Source organism: Ictalurus punctatus, chromosome 8 (assembly GCF_001660625.3).
Source record: "Ictalurus punctatus breed USDA103 chromosome 8, Coco_2.0, whole genome shotgun sequence".
NCBI lineage: Eukaryota > Metazoa > Chordata > Actinopteri > Siluriformes > Ictaluridae > Ictalurus > Ictalurus punctatus.
In genome coordinates this window covers 21,789,572-21,810,967 of record NC_030423.2, presented here as the reverse complement: position 1 = coordinate 21,810,967, position 21,396 = coordinate 21,789,572, and the positions used below count along the sequence as shown (strand labels likewise).

Sequence of the window (21,396 nt, the reverse complement as noted above, 5' to 3'; positions counted from 1 at the left end):
ATGCATCTAAAAATACACTGAGTGCAAAAGTTTGCACCCTCCGTGGTTTCTGGGTGAACAGAGGAAAATGTAAAATGGCAAAATAAATAAAGAAGGAAATTTAAGGAAATTAAAGGATTTTCAACCCTCTAGGCAAATATGTGGGGCTCAATGTAACAAGTGAAGTACAGAAATGGTGTTCAGAGCATATGAAAAGGGTTGGACGCAGTTATAAATGAAAAGTGTCAGCATACAAACTATTAGAGCTTATTTGACATTGATGGATTTATGGAGTCTCCAGTGTAAGTGCTTTGTAACAGTCAGTAAATTTTCTGCCGCAAGAAAGTCTTCAGGGGAGTTTCTGGTTTCTCAAAATCGGTTTATCAAGTTCATGTTCAAGATCGAAGAAACAAGAGAGACTGATGAGGGAATGAGGGAATTACTGTTTATCGCTGCTATAATGTAAGAAGTGGGACAGCTTCACAGACATTCCTCAATATTAAATGGTCAACAAGCACTATGTATCATTCATTAATACAGTACAATTTCTAATCGTTGGCAAATTGCTGTGGTGTAAGAGGAATAAAACACTTCGAGACATGCTGTTATGTGAAAATAATGCACTTCCGGTTAGTAACAGTAACTCCACTACACCACACTACATCGTCGCTGATGATTTTCCTGTAACATCAGCACCTAGATGTGGTTGTAATCCTTAAATACAGTATCATGGTCAGAAAGGGAGACGCCATTTTGTTACTTGTGATCATAAAATGTTATGAGAGTGAAACCTGCTGTAGCCTATTGTTGTTGTTGTTGTTGTTTTTACCATTACACTGATTTTACTTTTTCATTTAAGTTATGCAGAGTTTTGGTTATAACTGTGTATGTTTTAATAACAATTTTGAGGAAGATTTACGTGAAATGCGGTGTATAAGTATGTGTATAATGTCGTAAATGATTAACAGCTCATTTCCTTTTTCTGTATGTGTGTTTGCTTGAGGCTTATTCCATTTATGACGTTTTATGGTTTTTATACTACATTTCTACCTATAATAAATCCACTTAAAACATTAGTATGAGTTAATAAATAACATGTAACTGTGCTACACCGAAAACACTCCTTTTTGTTTTGTCATTTTAACTGCTGCTGACTGTAAATCAACAGCCATGTCTTTTAACTGTCAGGACCAACCCTTTGTTGTGATTGGTCCCTACGAGTGCCAATCATGCGCTCGTGGTTCGAAAGCCGTGTCCTGGTTGGTCCACGGACATGCACGCGGGGTTTGGAAGACGCAATTGGCTGAAAAATGTAGGTTAGTGGCCCGACGGAAGAAGAAAAGTAGGTCAGAGACTTGTGTTTATGTCACGGTTCCCTCTGAACCACATAAAGAGCGCCAGCTAGCTGAGAAGCCCTTAGCAACTTTAATGTGATGCTGGTTTACGCCTCGGGTGAGTATACTGAGTTTATGATGTGATTGTTATGTGAGGTAAGGGAGATTCGGTCTTGGTAATGGTGTTTCTTTACTCTCAGAGTGGTATAGATGTTGATTTTTCAGCAGCAGCAGCCGGAGGAGGAGGTGGAGCGTTAGTGACATTTCACGCAGCCGCTTCTTCACTGTGTGGCGGCTTTATTCTTGACTTGGAGAAAGATTTACCAGCCAGTTTTCATGACTGAGGGAATGTGTGAATGTGCTACACTTCCACTTCAGCATTAAAAGCTCTTTTATTTATAAAAGAGGCGAAATAAAGCCAGTGAATGTCCTCCACCTCCTCTACTGTACAGTACACCTCCACCTACTCTATTCTACTGTTCTGTACACCTCCACCTACTGTACACCTCCTCCTACTCTGTTATACTGTACTGTTCTGTACACCTCCACCTACTCTGTTATACTGTACTGTATACCTCCATCTACTCTTCTACTGTACTGTACACCTCCACCTACTGTACTGTACACCTCCACCTACTCTTCTACTGTATTGTTCTGTACACCTCCATCTACTGTACTGTACATCTACACCTCCACTTACTCTTCTATTGTACACCTCCACCTACAGTACACCTCCATCTACTCTATTCTACTGTACTGTACACCTCCATCTACTATCAGTGCTGTGGGCTGCTTCTGGGTTTGTACACTTTTATTTTACTAAGATTAAAATTGGTTTAAGATAACAAAATGAATATATACATATTAATGATGCAGGATAATTCACCAAGTTAAAATCACACTAGTGTGGACTGTATTCTAGACAAAGACGGACACTTTATTTTCCTTTTTTTCTAGATAAAAATTGACTTTTATTTCAGAATTTTTTTCCTAGGCAAAAATGGACCTTTTTGTTTATTAAAAAATTTTGTTTGTTTGATTTAAAAATATTTTTCACCAAAAGTTCTTAATTTTTATTTATTACCTTTTTTAACTGAAGTTTTTTTTGTTTGTTTGTTTTTTACAGACATTTGCATTTTTGCTTTCAGGGGAAAAAAGACCACTTTTTTTTTTTTTTTTTTCCTAGATAAAAAAAAAAAAAGTAAAAATTTTGCTTTCAAGAAGTTTCCTTGACAAATATGGACCTTTTTTTTTTATTTGTCTTTAAAATGTGTTCTATAGAAAAATTAACCTTTTTTTTCAGAAGTTGTTGTAGACAGACATGTGCACTTTTTGTTTTCAGGGCAAAAATTTACAAAAATGACTACATTTGTTTTATATATATTTTTCCTTGACAAAAATTGACTTTTCTTAACAAACGTTGTTCTTAACATTTTTTTTTATATATAAAATGACCATTTTGTTACTTGAGTTCACATTTCTGTTTTTCTTAAACAGAAAAATGCATTTTATTGGTTTACTTTAAAAAAACAAATTGCTCATAAACTTATAGAATGTTTAAGGAAAGAAAATCAAAACATATTATACGATCAGTGTTAATGGGGTAATTTAGATGATCAGTAAGAGAGAGTTGAGTGCAAAAGTTTGCATCCCCATGCTTTTCTAAATTTTTTCTAAATCTAAATTTTTTTCTAAAAAAAATCAAATCGGCTGTTTTACAATTTACAAAAGATGCAATAAACTGAATCTGAAAATCTTGCAAAACAATCGCCAAAAAATTTGTACCACAACCATGTAAACAACATTAAAGCAAGAAGCAAACATTACTGCTTTTTTTTAGATTTTATTTTCCTAATTATTATGAGAAATCCTAACACACGCTAGTTGACTAATTGTAGTAAAGTTCTTTCTTTTTGATCGAGAAAATTTAATCCCGTCCGAATAGGGGGTTTAGCAATTTCTAAGTAGAGTTATAAACATCGGGCTTCCACTCGATACAATTCGATATTTGACGATGCCACTGAACCTGCTATGATACGATACGATTTTGTATCCTCTCATCGATCAAGCCACCCACTTTGTTCACTTTGACGTAGCGCTAATTCATAAACGATCCAAGTTAAAGTCGCCTTGCTATGAGCCGTCAGTTTAAAAAGATGAATGAATTTTTACATACCAGTTTGTGTGTCCTTTTTTGGATATTATTTTATTATAAATTTAATATCATATGATGTTGATATTGTGATAAATAGTTTTACAATCCTTTTTTTTGTTGAGATATCGTTTCTATCTTTTTATTTATTTTTGTTTTTAATTAATAACTGTCTGGAAGCAGCTTAGCCAGAAAATAAAAATCTTAGTATTTTTTATCTTTAAAATAGTAGTTACCATTTTTACAGATTTTTCTCCTTTTCAGTGTTAAATATATATGTTTTTATTTATTTTAATTGTTTGTTTGTTGGTTGGTTTAATTCTTTTATAAATCAAATGTAATTTTATAAATAGAAAATTTAAAAAAATATTTAACAGATATTAAATAAGTTACCATCAAACAGGGTGTTTAATTTTTTTTGCTTTTTTATTTTATAAATTTTTTAAAAATGTATTTGTAGTACTGTTTTGCTGGCCATATTTCTAGAAAACGTAATACATATTGTGTTGCATAACGTGTGTCATAGAAACGTCTTTGAGAACCACATTGTGATTTTTTAAAAAAACAACAAAAAAAACAACTTTTTCCCCCCATCATATCGGCCCAGCTCTAAATCATGAATCGATGATGATCAGTTTATGATCTCTGCTTTTTAAAGGTTGTGCAAACTTTTGCGCCTGACTGTTGTATGTTTAGTAAGAACGCACGTGGAGTTCTCTGTGCTGAAAAAATCCATATTTATCATGTGCGGTTTAAAATAAAATGATGGTGGATTAGTACAATTTTAATGCTTTTGTAAAAAGTTTTAATGGTTTAAAACAGGAGACATGATGTTTTGGATCATTTTGAAGTACTAAAGTGGCGTGTACCGGTGTGTCACGGTGACTCCATGGTGCTAAACGTTTGATTCAAATCAACTTTAAACTATCAGCTGATATTAGAGCTTGTATTATATGGAATAAAATGGAGATACAAGGAATCACAGCTGTTATGTTGCTGTTCCATACGGATCATGCAGGACATGCGCTGGGATAAACGGCACCCGTGTTAAATGTGTAACTACCGTGTGTGTGTGTGCGCGCACTAGATGCAGTACTGGCTTGAGGGGACACAATGTTCCCAAGACCATGCCTGTTAAAGGTGCAGCAGTGTGGAGAGAGAGGGGGAGAGAGGGGGAGAGAGAGAGAGAGAGAGAGAAGGGGGGGGCAAGAGAGAGAAAACACACTCGTTTATACACGTGCTCTGCTTAGTTCAGCTACAAGGGTACAATAGCTAGCTAGTTATAGAAAAAATGAGTAAAGCTGTTCTTTAATCTCCGGTAGACTCCTCTGTGTTTATCCAAAAAAAAAAAGTTAACATTTACAAACTCAGTACAATTTTTTTTTATGCATATAAAAATTATAAACATTTTAATTTTATTACCATTTTATTTTATTTTTTTCTCTTTCCTTTTTAAGTCTTTATTTTAATTGATATTAAATAAACTATAATTGAACTCATGGTTTTTCATGGATTTTTATTTTGATTTATTTATTTTTCAGTGTGGATATTGTGATACTTACAACCCCAATTCCAATAATGTTGGGACGCTGTGTAAAATGTAAATAAAAACAGAATGCAGTGATTTGCAAAATCTCATAAACCCATGTTATTCACAATAGAACATAGAAAACATGCCATGTTTAATGGTGTGTATGTATACAGGTTTTAGAGCAATACGTGCTTCCATCCAGAATCCATCCCGTCTTTTACTTCTGAAAGACTCTAAGATACTCTTTTTATACCCAATCATGTTACTGACCTGTTGCCAATTAACCTCCAGCTATTTCTTTTTAGTAACACTCACTTTTCCAGCCTTTTGTTACCCCCGTCCCAACTTTTTTGAGGCGTGTTAAAAAATTACTTATTTTTTTCTTAAAATTTCCTCAGATTAAACATTTGATGTTTTTTGTTCTATTGTGAATAATATATGGGTTTTATGATCTTTGCAAATCATTGCATTCTGTTTTTATTTACATTTTACACAGCGTCCCAACTTTTTTGGAATTGGGATTGTAATTTCCATCGCAGAAACGTCTTTTGTCAGATTTTCATCTTTTGTACCTTTTAACCTAATGTGAATATAGTTATGATGAGGGAATTTAAAAAAAAATACAAAAAAGGCTTCATAATTGGATTGTAATTACTTTGAAGCTTTAAATCTACGCTTATATACACACCTTTCTATGTAAGAGTAGGAGTTCCGCTCCAGTGTGCAGCTGCTAACTTTTGAAACATACCGTACACTATACAGCCAAAAGTATGTGGACACCTGACCGTCACACCCGTGTGTGCTTGTTGAACATCTCATTCCAGATTTAGACCCCTTTTGCTGTTTATAATAAGATCCACTCTTATGGGAAGGCTTTCCACTAGATTTCAGAGCATGCCTGTGGGGATTCGTGTTCATTCAGCTACAAGGTAAGGTGTCCACATACTTTTGGCTGTTCATTGTATCTTCCAATCAACCGCAAATGTAACTTTTTGTCCTCACTGAACGTCTAGACTTAATTTTTTGAAGTAAATTGGTGCGCCATTGAAATAAATAAATGATTTACGGTAGACTTTACACTGTAATCCGCGTATAAAATCTACGATTCGAAGCCGGTCTCGAACTCAGGAGGGAAACGTTGGATGCGAACATTTTTCTAGCTAGATGGCTTTTCATTAACGCCACATTCCTTCTTGTGTAAATGCTCCTGCGAATGATTTACCAATAAATGAGTTCGTATCCGGTTCCGAGAAATGTGCGCACACAGATCGCACAAAAAGATATCACCATATTCAGAAAAGTGTATCGTGATCCTATTTATCACGATGTTATCGCGATATCGTCAGATCACCTGGCCCTGCTGAGAAGATGTCGATTAAGGAAAATATTGCTTTATCGAAGTTTACGTTCGTGTTTGAAGTTTTTCTTCACTTTTTTTCTGTCCCAGCTTTAAGCAACACCTCACTGTCTCACTGCAGTGTCTGGATGGGATTTTGTTTTGTTGATTTTTAAAACAGAAGCAGGCCTATAGAGTGGAAGGAATGTGTCTTTATTTGTGTCTGCGGTTTAAACACGTGTAGGTGGAACACATTTTAAGGAGAAACAAGCAGTGAATTCTGATATATACAGTACCATGGTGTCCCAAAAATATAGTCCAGTGTATATTAATATGTCTGGTTGTGTTACATTTGTGTACTGGACTAGTGTGTTCATTATGAATTAGATTAATTGGGGGGGGGGATAAACATGGAAGAGGCAGGTTCGACCTGTTTGCTGTTAAACAGGTTATGTTATGAAGCGTGAGGCTGTAATTCAGTTCACTGCTCGATGTAGTTCGATGTAAAAATGTAGTTCATATTCTTCGATTTCTTCTAAACATGTACTGTGTAGTTTTATTTCATTTTAATTAACCAAAACAATTACATTTGTTATTAACCATCCAAACGAAAGGTAATAAGTAGAGATGCCACGATATGACTTTTTTTCTTTTTTTTCCCGATACTGAAACATTGCGTATCGGCCGATACTGATACTTCTCAGATATTTTTTCATTAAAAACTAAAACCCGAAGCACTTCACAGTGAGAAGTCATCATAACTTGGACAAAACTGCCGCTTTTTGTATATTCCGTTAAACTTTTCCACAGAAAGGAAAACAGGCTCTTTTTTGTTCCGCTAGCTATAAATAAATGCGGAAGAAGCTGGCTAGCTAGCTCACATCGATTTTCATCTTTATCTGACGTCCTTTCATGATGAGCTATTGAGACCGCGTTTTGTGTCCAAGCTGAACGCAACACAGATGCTCAGACATTACAGGATGATGACTGTAAGGTCTGTGTGTTGGTGATGATGATGAAATAATGACAACTCTGACAATTTGATGGACCTTCCCAAATCGTGCATCAGGTTAATGGAAAATGTTCTGCATTGTTTGGAACAGAAAGTGAAACACGACCAGGTCAATCAGTGCTTGGGCTAAAATGACCTGGAAGTCTTTCGACACTGGTGGAATACTGATCTGAAAGGATTGGTGCTTCTTGGAAAGCAGTTAAGGATTCTGATTGGTCAGGAGGTGATGTTTATTTAATATTTATGGAAGGAATCTCCAGTAACAGTCAGAGGTAAAGCTGTAGGTCTTCAGGACAGAGGAGTTGATATTTTCCGGTTTCTCATTAAATACCCACCCTACCTACCTTTTTGTTTAATTTTTATTTTCATTGTTTTATGTGTTTTATCTGTGACCACAGGATTTTGGTTTGGGATAAAGGTATGGTTAGTGATTAATAATCAGTTGTTGTTTTTTTTCTTCATTGTGCCATTTATCTTCAAGCACAGTATCAATTAAAAATCCTAGATGACTTACTTTTCCTGAGCCTGAATTTGTGGAAGCAGCTCAGGCACTTCAGTTAATTAAGACTAGGGGAACATTTTAGAGCAGCTCGGCACAGGCCTTTTAGGTTCTGTATGAAACCTGACATCAGGAATCTGATCCTCTCTCTCAAATGCTGTAAGACACACAATGAGTCCCACGTGATTGACAGGTTCTCATGTGAGAACACTTAAGTGCCGTTTGTGAGCAGGTTTATAACAGGAATGCTTGCCATGTGATTTAAATGTTCAGTACTAAAGGTAATCAGACATCCTCTTGGATCTGGGGCTCTGTTCTGGATCTGTTCACTCTCTTCTCATGATTCAGATTAGACCGTACTGTTTCCTTCTGAACTATCAGTCACGCCAGAGTTTAAGAGACTCCCGTGTAAATTCTGCCCCATTCTGTGTGATAATATGATTATATTGAATGAGTGGGATAGATAGATAGATGGGGAAATGGATGGATGTATCATTAAATGGATTGGTAGATGGATAGATAAATGGGTAAATAGTTGGGCGGATGGGTAGTTAGATGGGTGGATGGATAGATGGGGAAACGTAGATAGTTGTGTGGGTTTGTAATACAGTGGGTGGAAAGTTAAATAGATTTAGGGTTAGATAGACAGGTGGGTTGATAAATAGGTGGGTGGGGGATGGGTAGATAAATGGGTAAATGGATGTGTGGATGGATAGATGGGGAAACAGATTTGTGGCTGGAGAGATAGATGGGTGGATAGACATACAGATAGTGGGTGTGTGGATGGGTAGATCAATGGGTAAATAGATCGGTGGATAGACGGATAGTGGGTGGGTGGATGGGTAGATCAATGGGTAAATAGATTGGTGGATAGACGGATAGTGGGTGGGTGGATGAGTAGCTCAATGGGTGGGTAGACGGATAGTGGGTGGGTGGATGGGTAGATCAGTGGGTAAATAGATCGGTGGATGGGTGGGTAGACGGATAGTGGGTGGGTGGATGGGTAGATCAATGGGTAAATAGATCAGTGGATGGGTGGGTAGACGGATAGTGGGTGGGTGGATGGGTAGATCAGTGGGTAAATAGATCAGTGGATGGGTGGGTAGACGGATAGTGGGTGGGTGGATGGGTAGATCAGTGGGTAAATAGATCGGTGGATGGGTGGGTAGACGGATAGTGGGTGGGTGGATGGGTAGATCAATGGGTAAATAGATTGGTGGATAGACGGATAGTGGGTGGGTGGATGAGAAGCTCAGTGGGTGGATAGACGGATAGTGGGTGGGTGGATGGGTAGATCAATGGGTAAATAGATTGGTGAATGGGTGGATAGACAGATAGTGGATGGGTAGATCAATGGGTAAATAGATCGGTGTATAGACGGATGGTGGATGGGTAGATCAATGGGTAAATAGATCTGTGGATGGGTGGGTAGACGGATAGTGGGTGGGTGGACGGGTAGATCAATGGGTAAATAGATTGGTGGATGGGTAGATAGGGTTAATATATTTACATATATCCTATATATCGTCTATGTAAAAAAAAAAAAAAAAATGGGTGAATTAACTGGTGATTAGATGGAAATTTGGCCGCTTTAGTGTGTTAAAAGTATTAAACGTCAATATTTTTCTTTCTGATTTCAGGACGCTGCTGCCGGACCTGTTGTAGGAAAACCAGCATCGGGATTCACGTGGTGAGTTTGTTCAGCTCCCGTTACAGCCATGATCTTATTTCTGACGCGAGTTAAACCACTGCAGGCAATTTTCTTTTAATAAAAAAACACTATTAATACACTAATTATTGTACAAAAAAGTGTAAAAAGTGTGACTCGTCATTTTCTGCGCAAATGTCCCTTAAAACGGGGAATCATATGTACAAGAAAATATTACCTTCAAATTTAGCTTATCACCATGGGAACAAGCACTGATTGTCGTCTGCCTTCGCTATGGGGTGGGGCCAGAAGTGCTTGGCCCCCTTAATCGCTGTTTGTAGGTATATTTTTGTGTGTAGCCAAAGCGACATTGGTCTCTCTCTCTCTCTCTCTCTCTCTCTCAGATGATCTAATGGCGGACCAAAGAATGGACATCTCCTCCACGATGAACGACTTCATGTCTCCCAGTTCCACAGAGTTGATCAGTAGTTCTGTAGGCACGCCGAGCATGGACTACACACGCAAGAGGAAGGGCAGTGCCACCGAGTACCAGTGAGCATGCGCATGCACACACACACACACACATACATACATGCATACATACATACATACACAAATTTTTGTTGATTCTGAATTAACCATGTACATACTGTGTATGCGCGTTACTCCAATATTGAAACTCCAAACCAAAGTAATTTGCACATGAGCAGATTGGAAAAAAAGCTCGTGAGTTCTGTCAGGCTGTAATGAGGAGAACGTTAACTCATTAGCTATCACTCTTCTTGAAGGTGAGAAGGAGAATTTGTCCCTCATCATCATGCTTTTAAATATTCTACTTGATTGATTTAAACGACCAGTTTCAGTCACTATTTTCACAAATTCCAGAACATCTCTCTGTAAATAGGAACAGAAGTTTGTGGTGCCATTACGTGCGAGCTACATCTGCCTCGTTAACTGTAGCTATGTTTCCATCCAAGTTGCGAATTTAACTTTTGCGGAAAATTGGAATATCTCATAAAACATCTGCGAATAAAGCACCGTTTCCATCCTGTGTGTTCAAGAGAACAACATGTTCGCTTCTGGGGAAACTGACGCATCTCGCGCACCAGCATTTTTACTTTTCTGAGCCATTTATCCAATCACATGTTTGGTTCAGGCAAAGTCAAATGACTCTTTTTTTTTGACGCACATAGGAGTTTATTCAGTAAAATGTCTTTCCGTCATGGTTTATGTGCATGTCTACTTAACGAATAAAAAATATTATCCGCCTAAACTGATCACGCATGTTTTTATGCGCATTTTGGAGATTTTATTCACATCTGGTGTTTCCATCCACCTTTTTTGGTTTCATTTTTTTTTCCAAATGCGATATCCTAAAATTCACATAAAAATATGTGGATGGAAATACAGCTTGTTTAGCCAATGTAGATATGTACAGAAGACGTTTATTATTCAACAGAACGTTAAAATAAAAGCACACGTGTCACAGACAAATGCTCAGATAATTTGTTTAGCGTTGTGTATGTAGCTGTAGCCAGCTAGCTAACACGTAGCTATCACACGTAGCTAGTGTAACGAGGTAGCTAACTTGTAACTGATATATAAAGTGGTAATTACAGATCATTTTTATTGGCATCAATTTTTTGCTTGATTGCTATGTAAAAGCTTAGGTGATCAAATATCTGTTTCATTCTCTTTGTCGATTACAGACAATCTACACTATACTCATGCATGCGGAAGAGGGTAGATAGTCTGAGTGTCACGCAGCATGAGCATGGTGAAAGCGGGTTTTAAATCCAGTCGTTCCGCTTCAATCAGTCAGATTATTAAGAGTGTTAAACTAGTCAGTGTAGATAATATTTTCATTACATTTTATTAACACGTTTCTTTTTTTCTTTTCTTTTTTTTTTTTCCAGAATCGATGGATTTATGTTCGAGTACGTATAATCACGTCTTGTTCTGTATTTTTCAAATAAAGTGTACCTTTTAAGACTCTGTTGTTGTTGCCTTCAAAAAAAGCTAATCGATCTCTGTGCTTTTTAATCCTTAGTGATGGTATGGACACGGAGAAAGATAAACAGCTAGGAAGGTGAGTCCTAAACCACTCTCCATTTAACAAACATTTATTTTATATATTATATATGTATATATTATGTATATATGTGTGTATGTAAATATAATTTAAAAATAAATAAATTAATTAAACTTACATGAAAATGTTGCTCTGATTTCAGAGAAGACCAGCAGGGTCGGATAAAAAACGCCAGGTAAGAAAGCAGCAGGAATGAAAATGAGACCTCACGCCACAAAAACCTATAAAATATAAAATGTAATTATAATTATAATAATATATATTGGAATGTTTATTAACCACACAAAAAAATTAACAAAAAAGACACTCATGTACACTACCAGTCAAAAGTTTGGAGGCGCTGGCCTAAAATGTTTCTCATGATGTTAAAAACCTATTGATCTGAAGGTGTGTGATTAAATGTTTGAAATCGGTGTTGTAGAAAAAAATATAATTGTGCCGACATATTCATTTCTTTCATTAGACAACTAATATTTTATGTACAAATTTATTTATTTTTTATTTTAAATGGATGACTCCAAGCGAAATTTTCTGAAAAGCAGCCAATAAAAGTGTCCAGCATAGGTGTGAACTCCTTTAATACTGTTTTAAAAAGCATCTCATATCTGAAATTCTATTCTTTGAAGATGTTAAAGTACTAAATTATTTTGATTTATTTTGGATTCTTTTTTTTATCACAACATAATTTCCATAGTTCCATTTGTTACCACAAAAAAAAAAAAAGAATGAATGTGTCTAAACTTTTGACTGTGTACATGGGAGACTGCAACTTCTACTGAGATGAACAAAATGTAAAAATAAAAATTGTGACCATACTGTAGACACAATCTCAAAGTTTTAATTATTTTAGTTTCAGTATTATTTCATTTTGAATAAAAGCAACGCTCCGTTCCAGGGAAGCCCACAGTCAGATCGAAAAGAGGCGCAGAGATAAGATGAACAGTTTTATAGATGAACTGGCGTCGTTAGTGCCTACGTGCAACGCCATGTCTCGCAAGCTGGACAAGCTGACGGTCCTGCGCATGGCCGTGCAACACATGAAGACGTTACGAGGTAATAACTCACACTTCCTGTCCACTTTAATCCACGACACGTGTATGCGCTGTACGTCCTGACTGGCGTGAACCTGAAGCATCTCTTTCGCGTCTCAGGGGCTACAAACCCGTACACAGAAGCCAACTACAAGCCGGCGTTTTTATCCGACGACGAACTGAAGCATTTGATATTGAAAGTAGGTGTTTGGAGAGTTCCTACAAAATATCCATAAAGTTTTTTTTTTATTATTATTATTATTATTAATTTTGTTTTGAGTCGTGAGTTTTCTCCTCGGCAGGCCGCTGATGGCTTCCTCTTCGTCGTGGGATGTGATCGCGGCAAAATCCTGTTTGTCTCGGAGTCTGTGTATAAAATTCTCAACTACAGCCAGGTAACGATTCTGAATTGGTAATAATGAGATTTTATTTTTAGCCACTCACACAGCACCGAATCTTTCACTCTCTTTCATTTTGGCAGAACGATCTGATTGGTCAGAGCTTGTTCGACTACCTGCATCCGAAGGACATTGCCAAAGTGAAGGAGCAGCTGTCGTCCTCGGATACGGCGCCGAGAGAACGACTCATCGATGCCAAAAGTATGATTTCATCAAATCTGTTCACATACGGTCCAGTCAGAAAGTTAGGGAAAAATCTTTAAAGCTCTGCCAGCTTTGATGCATGTGTCTGTGTGTCTGTCTCCACCCCCCCCCCCCCCCCCCCCACTCTCTCCATCTCTGTCACACATTCTCTGTCTCTCTACATTCTTTCTCTCTCACTCACTCACTCACTCACTCACTCTCTCTGTCTCTCTCACATACACACACACACACACACACACATTCTGTCTCTCATGCTCTCCATGTTTCTCTCTCTCTCGCCCCTAGCTGGTTTGCCTGTAAAGACTGACATTACTCCCGGTCCCTCCAGGCTCTGCTCAGGAGCTCGTCGCTCCTTCTTCTGCAGGATGAAGTGCAACCGTCCGTCTGTCAAAATGGAGGAGAAAGACTTCTCCTCCACCTGCTCCAAGAAGAAAGGTGGCTGTTCTGCATGTCTTTTTTTTTTTTTTTTCCCCCCTCTGAACTCAAGTCTCCACCCCCTGGACTTTGGTGTTTTTCAGGCTGGATAAGTGTGTTGGTTCCTTGTTGTACAGCATGTTAAGAGTTAGGCTTCTAGGGACGAATTGGATCAGGTCCAGCTCCACCCCCTGGACCTTTTGGTTCTGCTGCAGAGACTCTAAAAATCTCTGAATATCTCTGGTTGCATGCTGGAAATTTCTCTGGTATCTTTGGTATACTGAAAATATTTGTTGCTCCCATACCGTGTGTTGCATATTGATTGTAGACAGAAACCTCTGTTCACGTAAATTACAACAGCATGGGTGATGCTCTCACTCAGACATCACGTGACAGTGGGGGAAAAAAGCCAAGGACATACAATAGTTTCCTGTTAAAGAAAAACATATTTTCTATTCTTCCAGCTTTACTACAAATGCAGTAGATTTCATTGAAGTTAACAAGCGTGTGATTTTATCTTAACAGCAGACCGGAAGAGCTTCTGTACCATCCACAGCACGGGTTACCTGAAGAGTTGGCCTCCTACCAAGATGGGCATGGACGAGGACAACGAGCCCGATAACGAGGGCTGCAACCTGAGCTGCCTGGTGGCCATCGGCCGTCTGCACCCCCACATGGTGCATCAACCGGTGAACGGGGACATCCGCGTCAAACCCACAGAGTACGTCTCCCGTCACGCCATCGACGGCAAGTTCGTCTTCGTCGACCAGAGGTGAGAGCCAGACATCGTCTCTTTCACCGTCATTGTATAAAATCTATGGATTTGATTATAAGACGTCCTGGACATTTTTTGTTTACTATATTTGAGCAAAGCAAGATTATTCTTGGCTACGCTGATCCACATCCTCCCTGAAACATGTTAAACAACATATTTGTAAAGAAATATCTGGGCTATGTTTATCGATTTATATGCTAATTCGTTGTTGTAATTTTTGTTATTCCTATGACACTGGGTGTGTCTCAATCAGCTCCATAGGTGCTGAATCAGGTATATGGTGTACTCGAGTTGGGGTCACTGACAGTGCCGCGACGATATGTTTACGTCTCACTCCTTTATGGTCTATCAAATACTTTAAGGCGTTAAATGCTACGCTGGTGTTCGTTTCCTTTTAGAGCGACGGCCATTCTAGCATATTTACCTCAGGAGCTTCTGGGAACGTCCTTCTACGAGTATTTCCATCAGGATGACATCGGACATCTCGCCGAATGCCACAGACAAGGTTTAATTCTGTCACTTCCTTCTCCGACCTTTACGGTTTTCATGCGTAACTGCTTTGATCTCTAGAGGATCTAAAGCGCAGGAAGGTGGTAACTCTGACTTGTTCTCAGTTCTGCAGATGAGGGAAAAGATCACCACGAACTGTTATAAGTTTAAGATCAAAGACGGCTCCTTCATCACTCTGCGAAGCCGCTGGTTCAGCTTCATGAACCCCTGGACCAAAGAGGTGGAGTACATCGTCTCCACCAACACCGTGGTCTCGTAAGATCCCTCCCTGCTTTTCTCTTTCCCTTAGACTCATGAGGAATTTTATCAGCTGCAACTTCCCTAGGTGTATATTTACCGACTGTGCATAGAAACAGTTGGGCTACAATGTATTGGCCCCCCTCTCACGTGTGCATCAGTTAGCACGTGTTATTAGGGTGGTGTTTTGTTCTGAGCACGTCGCTGACATGGTGGTGGTAAAGAGTGGCTCAGTGACATCAGCTGTGGTGGTGACGTAGGTGTTTTTAAACTCTATAGAATCACTGCTGGAGGACGTGAACAATTAACACACTGTACACAATCAAAAGAGCAGCTTTTACCATTTTTCTTTTTAATTCCAGACCCTAGTTACTTCAATACCTACCGCTTGTTTTTCAGTAATGTTACATCAAACATCCAAGGCTTTCCCTCAGTCAAAATTTGGCCTGTGGTGGTACCTACCCCAAATGATAACAAAATGAAACCTGATCTTATCCAATCGGTTAAGAAAAGTTTTATTTTCTGTCTTTTTTTTAATTCCCGGTTTGCTATTTTGTGAACCAGAAAGAAATCTGAGGTAACATAAGAAGGAACCTAATGCTAGACTGGTTTCTTAACCAGCGAACGATTGCTTTGTGCTGCTGTTTTGCGATTATTGTGTATCGCTCTCTCTCCCTCCCCCCATCTGTCCCTTTCTCTGTCTCCCCCATCTCTCTCTCTCTCTCTCTCTCTCTCTCTCTGTCTCTCTTTCACACATTCTCTGTCTCTCTCCATCACCATTTTGCTCTCTGCCTTTCTCTGTCTCCCCCACTCTGTTTCTCTCCTTCACATATTCTCTCTGTCTCTCTCAATCACCGTCTCCCTCTCTGTCCCTTTCTCTCTCTCCCTCTTGTCACACTCTCTCTCTGTCTGTATCTCTCTCCAATTCTCTCTCTCCCTCCCCCGTCTCTCTGTCAGCATCTCTTTACTTTCCTCTCCATCGCTATCTCTCTCTCTTTCTCCAGCTGTCTGTCTGTTTCGCTCTCTCTCTGTCTCCATCACTCGTTCTCTCTCTTTCAGCAGATATAATGTAAGAAGCATTGATGTTAACCCTGCACGTAACCGATAACCCATGTTTATTTTCACAATCCAGTTATACTCGGAATTATAACCCGAATAACTCTAAACATATCGTGTTACAGAATATTATTATCCTGTTATCATGACCATGAATAAAACCCCACCCGGAGAATACATGCTCATAGGCAAGTGATTGATAGACAGGTCAGAGAGAGTGTATAGGTACAACGAAGGCTGTGTAATAACCTGTAAACATCCTGTTTGTAAACACATCTTCTGGTGTTTCGCAGAGTGGGCGTGCTGGAAGGAACGGACGCCGGCTATCCTCAATCCGCTTCCTCGCCTCAGAGCATGGACAGCGTGCTGACATCCGGAGACGGTCAGGTCCCTCACGCCAGATCACTTGCTTTAAATCTGACTTCTACAAAGCTGAAACGATATAACCCTAAGCTTTACTCAGGAGAGCAAGTGGTTAAAATGGCTAAACAGTGATTATAACAATTATTTGCTGTAGGTGATTTTGAAGCTAAAGTTGTTTGGGAGTAAAAAAACAAAACACATGGAGCACAGACATATGTTTATTCGCTCTCTTTCCCACTAATTTATCTTCTGAACCAGAAGCAGCAGTTTTTCTGAAACAGGACACACCTAGGATATTTTTGCTGAATAACACCACTAGCTAGCTAATGAAGACCAACTATAAAGTTCATCTTTATGGCTGGAAAGTTTGTTCAAATAAGCTAGGAGGTGGTGCTTTTCTGGGTAGTTAGACTATTTAATATTTAATTTAAAAAAAATCTGTATTTTCCCAGTTGGGTAGTTTTGCTAATTCCCACCCACTAGCTAGCCTTCACCCATCATGATGCAGCAGCTACCAGCTTGAGATGCACATGAAGCCAGGCACGACATCAAACTGCTGCTCGGGCCACATCACAGGGCGGCTAAATACTCATAGAAGTGCTAACTCGTGGATTAATGTCTCTAGCAACAGATATTTCTGTCGTGTTTCTCAAAGCATATCTAAAACAAGAAATTCAGATAAACATAGTTGCCTAGACTCCTTACTTGTCATTACTTTCCTTGTGAGGACCTTCCACTGACATAATTAATACTGTGTCTAAATCAAACCCTAACCTTAAACTCTATAACCAAAACCAAGGAAAACCTTTGGCAGGTTTAGGGTTTTTTTTTGTGTGTATCTGTTGCATATAGCAGTTTTCTTCATGGGGACCAGCCAAATATTCCCACAAGGTCGAAACAGTCACGTATTTCTATCCTAATTGCTGACATTTGGTCTCCACTAGGATATGAAAACATACACAGAAGTAACATAAGCGCAAGAAATAATGAACGTTGCAGCTCCGACACAACCAGAAGAGATGAGATTTGGTGATTTGCTGTTAAGAGAGCTTCACATCTAAATCCATGAGTCACTGCATCGGTTTCCATTAAACGTGGGTTTATGCCTGTAACACTGACGGAGTATTAACCTGAAGCAGAAAATATGGTATTTTGGCCGTGTGCTTAGATGAAGTTGTTTTGGCAGGTGGAGGGAAACGGGCTCTCCAGACGGTCCCGGGCATCCCAGGAGGCACGCGACCCGGAGCGGGAAAAATCGGCCGCATAATCGCAGAAGAGGTGATGGAGATCCAGAGGTGAGAGAAGACTTTCAGGATTCATCTTAACAAAAATCTCCCAATCGTGTCTCTCTCTCTTTCACACACGTCTCTCTCTGACACGTCTCTCCTTTCTCCTGTCAAGGATTCGAGGCTCGTCTCCGTCTAGTTGTGGTTCCAGCCCGCTCAATATCAGCAGCACTCCCCCGCCTGACACCTGCTCGCCGGGGGGCAAGAAAGTGAGAGGAAATCCATTTCTTTCCTTTTATCAAATCTTTTCTAGCAGCTGTGACCTGTGGAACTCGTGCATTAACAACCAAAGATCAGCTACGACTGTATCATCTTTTTTTTTTTTTTTAAATTAGCTTAAGATCTTTGGATAAAACAGTATATTAAGTATATTACAACAATATATTAAGTTATGCTCCCAAAAAGCCTGAGGAAAAAGAGTCCTTTTTTTTTTACTTTCACTTTCACACATTATTTTATTTCTTTTCATGTGATTTTCACATTTGTAAGATTTCTAAAGCCGTGGCATTTTTTCATTGACTTACTGACTCTTTTTCTCACTAAATCTTTATGATCACTCCTTTTGAAATACACTATGCTAATTTTGTTTTACTTTCTCTTGGAAATAGTTTTTCTTTTCTTTATAAAAATGCTATATAAATAGTTAGTAGCAGCAGCAGTAGGTGATGGCCACTTTTGAAACACTGCTTCATGAAGCTTCGAAACCTTTACGAATCTTTTGTTTCGAATCAGTAGTTCCAAGCATGTATCAAATTGGACGAGTCACGTGATTTCAGCAAATGAGGCTTCGTTACGTCATTACTGTTTCGAAACAATGATGATTGCCACTAGAGGGGTGTTGATCTCAAAGTGAACCCATGAACCAGTGTCTACTAGTGTTTTAACTGATCCATGATCACTGCTTACTTCAGGATGCCTAGTTAATCACCTGACGTGAAATCCCACCAGATTTTACTAGAAAATGAACAAGAAAAGGCCAGATGTTGAGGGTTATTGTATTGGCGGAAAAGTGGATAATTTGGCATTTGAAATGTATTGTAAAACGGGTGGAATAAAAACACCAAGGTCGATTGTTTGGGAACATTTTGAGAACTTGGGAAAACAATAAAAGGTGTCATTATGTTTGGGCCTAGATCTCGTTGCTTTTACACTCTTGACCAGCAGGTGTTGCCAGCGTGTGGTGTTTCAGACGCTTCGAAACAGTGAATCATTTTGCGAAGCAATTGGTTCAAATTGATTCTAATCTTTGAAAAAGCTTCTCATAACACTAGTAGTAGTAGTAGTAGTAGTAGTAGTAAATGCTGCATGGTAGTTGATGTAAGTTCATGACTCTTTTGTCTTTCTATAGATTCAGAATGGCGGAACCCCGGACCTGCCGTCCAGTGGAATGGTACCTGGACCGGACTCGATAGGATACCCGTACTCCAACAACTCCATAATGAGTGAGCATATTTCCGTTTAACCATCACCTCTGATTTGGTATCAGTTGCAACCATGAAGCGCATAAAATGACCTCTCTCAGTCGGAATCAAGCCACACTTGCACATTTTCAACATGAAATGGGAGTTCACTAAAAGCAGTTCATGACGCTCTAAATTCATAACTAAAGCGAACACTTCTATAACCTTTATAAATTTATTAAACCACAGCGCAGTTGAATTCTCAAATCTGATTGGTCAGAAGGTGTTGATTAGTTTTCCCTAACAGCAGCTCTGACAGTACTGCAGCTACAAATCAGTTTTATATTAACGTGCTCATCCTAATACCTTATTGTTTCTATAGCAACAGCTCATTCATACAGACTTGTACGGCAGACGCTACACAGATTTTTTTTTTTTTTTAAACGTGTAATCAATAATATGGTGAAATTTTCTGTAAGGAGACGTTTCGTGTAACGTTTATGGAAGGAGTCTCCAGTGCCAGCGCTTTGTAAGAGTCGGAAGCAAAGCCGTACATTTTAAGTTGGACTTTTTCCCTGCCGATGTTCCAGAGCTTTATAAACTATAAACAGATAAAAGTGACACAGTATCGCAAAACAGACCGATGAGCACCATTTGTCTTTATAAAATTATGCCGTCGACGTGACTGGGGTCATGATGGTGCGTCTCAAATCAGAAACCCTAACTGTACAATGAAAAACACAGAAGGCCGGCACTCAAAGCAGAACTTTCGGTAGGTTTAAATGGGTTTTTATAATTCAAACACTAGCCGTAATAGTTAAAGCGTTAGTGTCGGGTCACAATAACGATCCGGAATAGTACACAAGTGTGCGATTCAACATGGCAGCTAGCTTGTTTATTCATTTGGGGGAAAACAGTGTCACGTGGTGCTTGTGCGCATGGTCAAGCGACACACCAAACGACTGCAGGATATACACACGGTGGCCATCTTGCGTACACGTAGTTAACAGCCAGTATAAATTATCTGTAAGGGGAATAAACACTCTGCATCATGCTGTTATAGTGAAAATCTACATAAAGGTGGTGTAGAGATACTGTTCTGATATATCTGTCACTCTTTCTCTTGCTCTGTAGGTGATAACTCGCACCTGAGCATCGACATCATGGACGAGCCTGGCTCCAGCAGCCCCAGTAACGACGAGGCAGCCATGGCCGTCATCATGAGCCTGCTGGAGGCCGACGCGGGCCTTGGAGGCCCTGTGGACTTCAGCGATCTGCCCTGGCCCTTGTGAGACATTGTGCAGGAGAAACGACTCTGTTGGACTGTGACCTCTGAACTCCTGTGGTCAGGCTGCACCGAGAGTGACCACATGACCCCCGACACTGAGCAGGAATCAAAAACAAAACATGCTCCTGTGTAGTGGAGAACTTTCATCGCTGCTGCTGTAGATCCTCAACACACACACACACACACACACCTCTTCCTGCATCTCTGTACATAATGAGACGTCTCTATATCTTTGTTGTTTCATGTTTTTACACTACAGAATGGTATAAATGTTAAATATTCTCGAAGTATACTGATACTGTAATTCTATCGTTATGCAGAAGTATATATGGTGAAAGTGTATTGTAACAGCAGTGGATATTTTTAAAATACATCTCTTTTCCCCTCATCTCAGTGTCGATGTCTCTCGGATGATATGCGATGCTACACTGCTCTCTCCTTACAGGAAGTGGCTCTGATATTGAACAGCAGGTTGACTTTAGAAGCTAAGACCTGAGTCACACCGTGACGCAAACGTGGCGCTCGTGCCCTTTCCTGCCTTCCCTCAGCTCGCCATTGGTCCTCAGCGGAGAGATATTTTTGTTCAATGTTGCCATCCAGTGGCAGAATCCTGAAAGAAATGATTAATTCATGGCACCAGAAGCTTAGGAAGATAAACTGCTTCATCACAGACAGACAGACAACAAAAGGGAAGGAAGGAAGAAAGAACAAGAGTAGGAAAAAGAAAACAAAAAGGAAAAAGAGAGAAAAAAAGTAAGAAACAGAAAGAAAGAGTAAAAAGAACAAAGAAAACAAAAAGAAAGAAATTGAACTAAAGGAGGAAAAAAAAAGACCATAAAGGAAGAAAGAGG

The 21,396-nt window shown here is 39.2% G+C and overlaps 1 protein-coding gene across 1 annotated transcript; it reads left to right on the top strand.

Annotated features, from left to right (window-relative positions):
• Positions 1–1,284: 1,284 nt before the first annotated feature.
• Positions 1,285–20,933, top strand: bmal1a (basic helix-loop-helix ARNT like 1a). The gene is made up of 19 exons (XM_017474467.3): positions 1,285–1,431; positions 9,484–9,533; positions 9,896–10,043; positions 11,408–11,428; positions 11,542–11,580; positions 11,726–11,758; positions 12,479–12,636; positions 12,735–12,814; positions 12,917–13,009; positions 13,096–13,213; positions 13,502–13,651; positions 14,156–14,402; positions 14,804–14,910; positions 15,020–15,170; positions 16,502–16,590; positions 17,758–17,866; positions 17,973–18,066; positions 19,206–19,299; positions 20,392–20,933. The coding sequence occupies exons 3-19, from the start codon at positions 9,904–9,906 to the stop codon at positions 20,547–20,549; spliced, it is 1,881 nt and encodes a 626-aa protein (XP_017329956.1). The 5' UTR covers positions 1,285–1,431; positions 9,484–9,533; positions 9,896–9,903; the 3' UTR covers positions 20,550–20,933.
• The last annotated feature ends 463 nt before the right edge of the window (positions 20,934–21,396 follow it).

Bases quoted from the DNA above. Each gene is read 5' to 3' on its own strand.
- bmal1a (XM_017474467.3), top strand. From the start codon at position 9,904: ATGGCGGACCAAAGAATGGACATCTCCTCCACGATGAACGACTTCATG. The intron at 10,044-11,407 runs GTGAGCATGCGC...TTTTTTTTCCAG, and splicing joins GGCAGTGCCACCGAGTACCA to AATCGATGGATTTATGTTCG. The intron at 18,067-19,205 runs GTGAGAGGAAAT...GTCTTTCTATAG, and splicing joins GCTCGCCGGGGGGCAAGAAA to ATTCAGAATGGCGGAACCCC.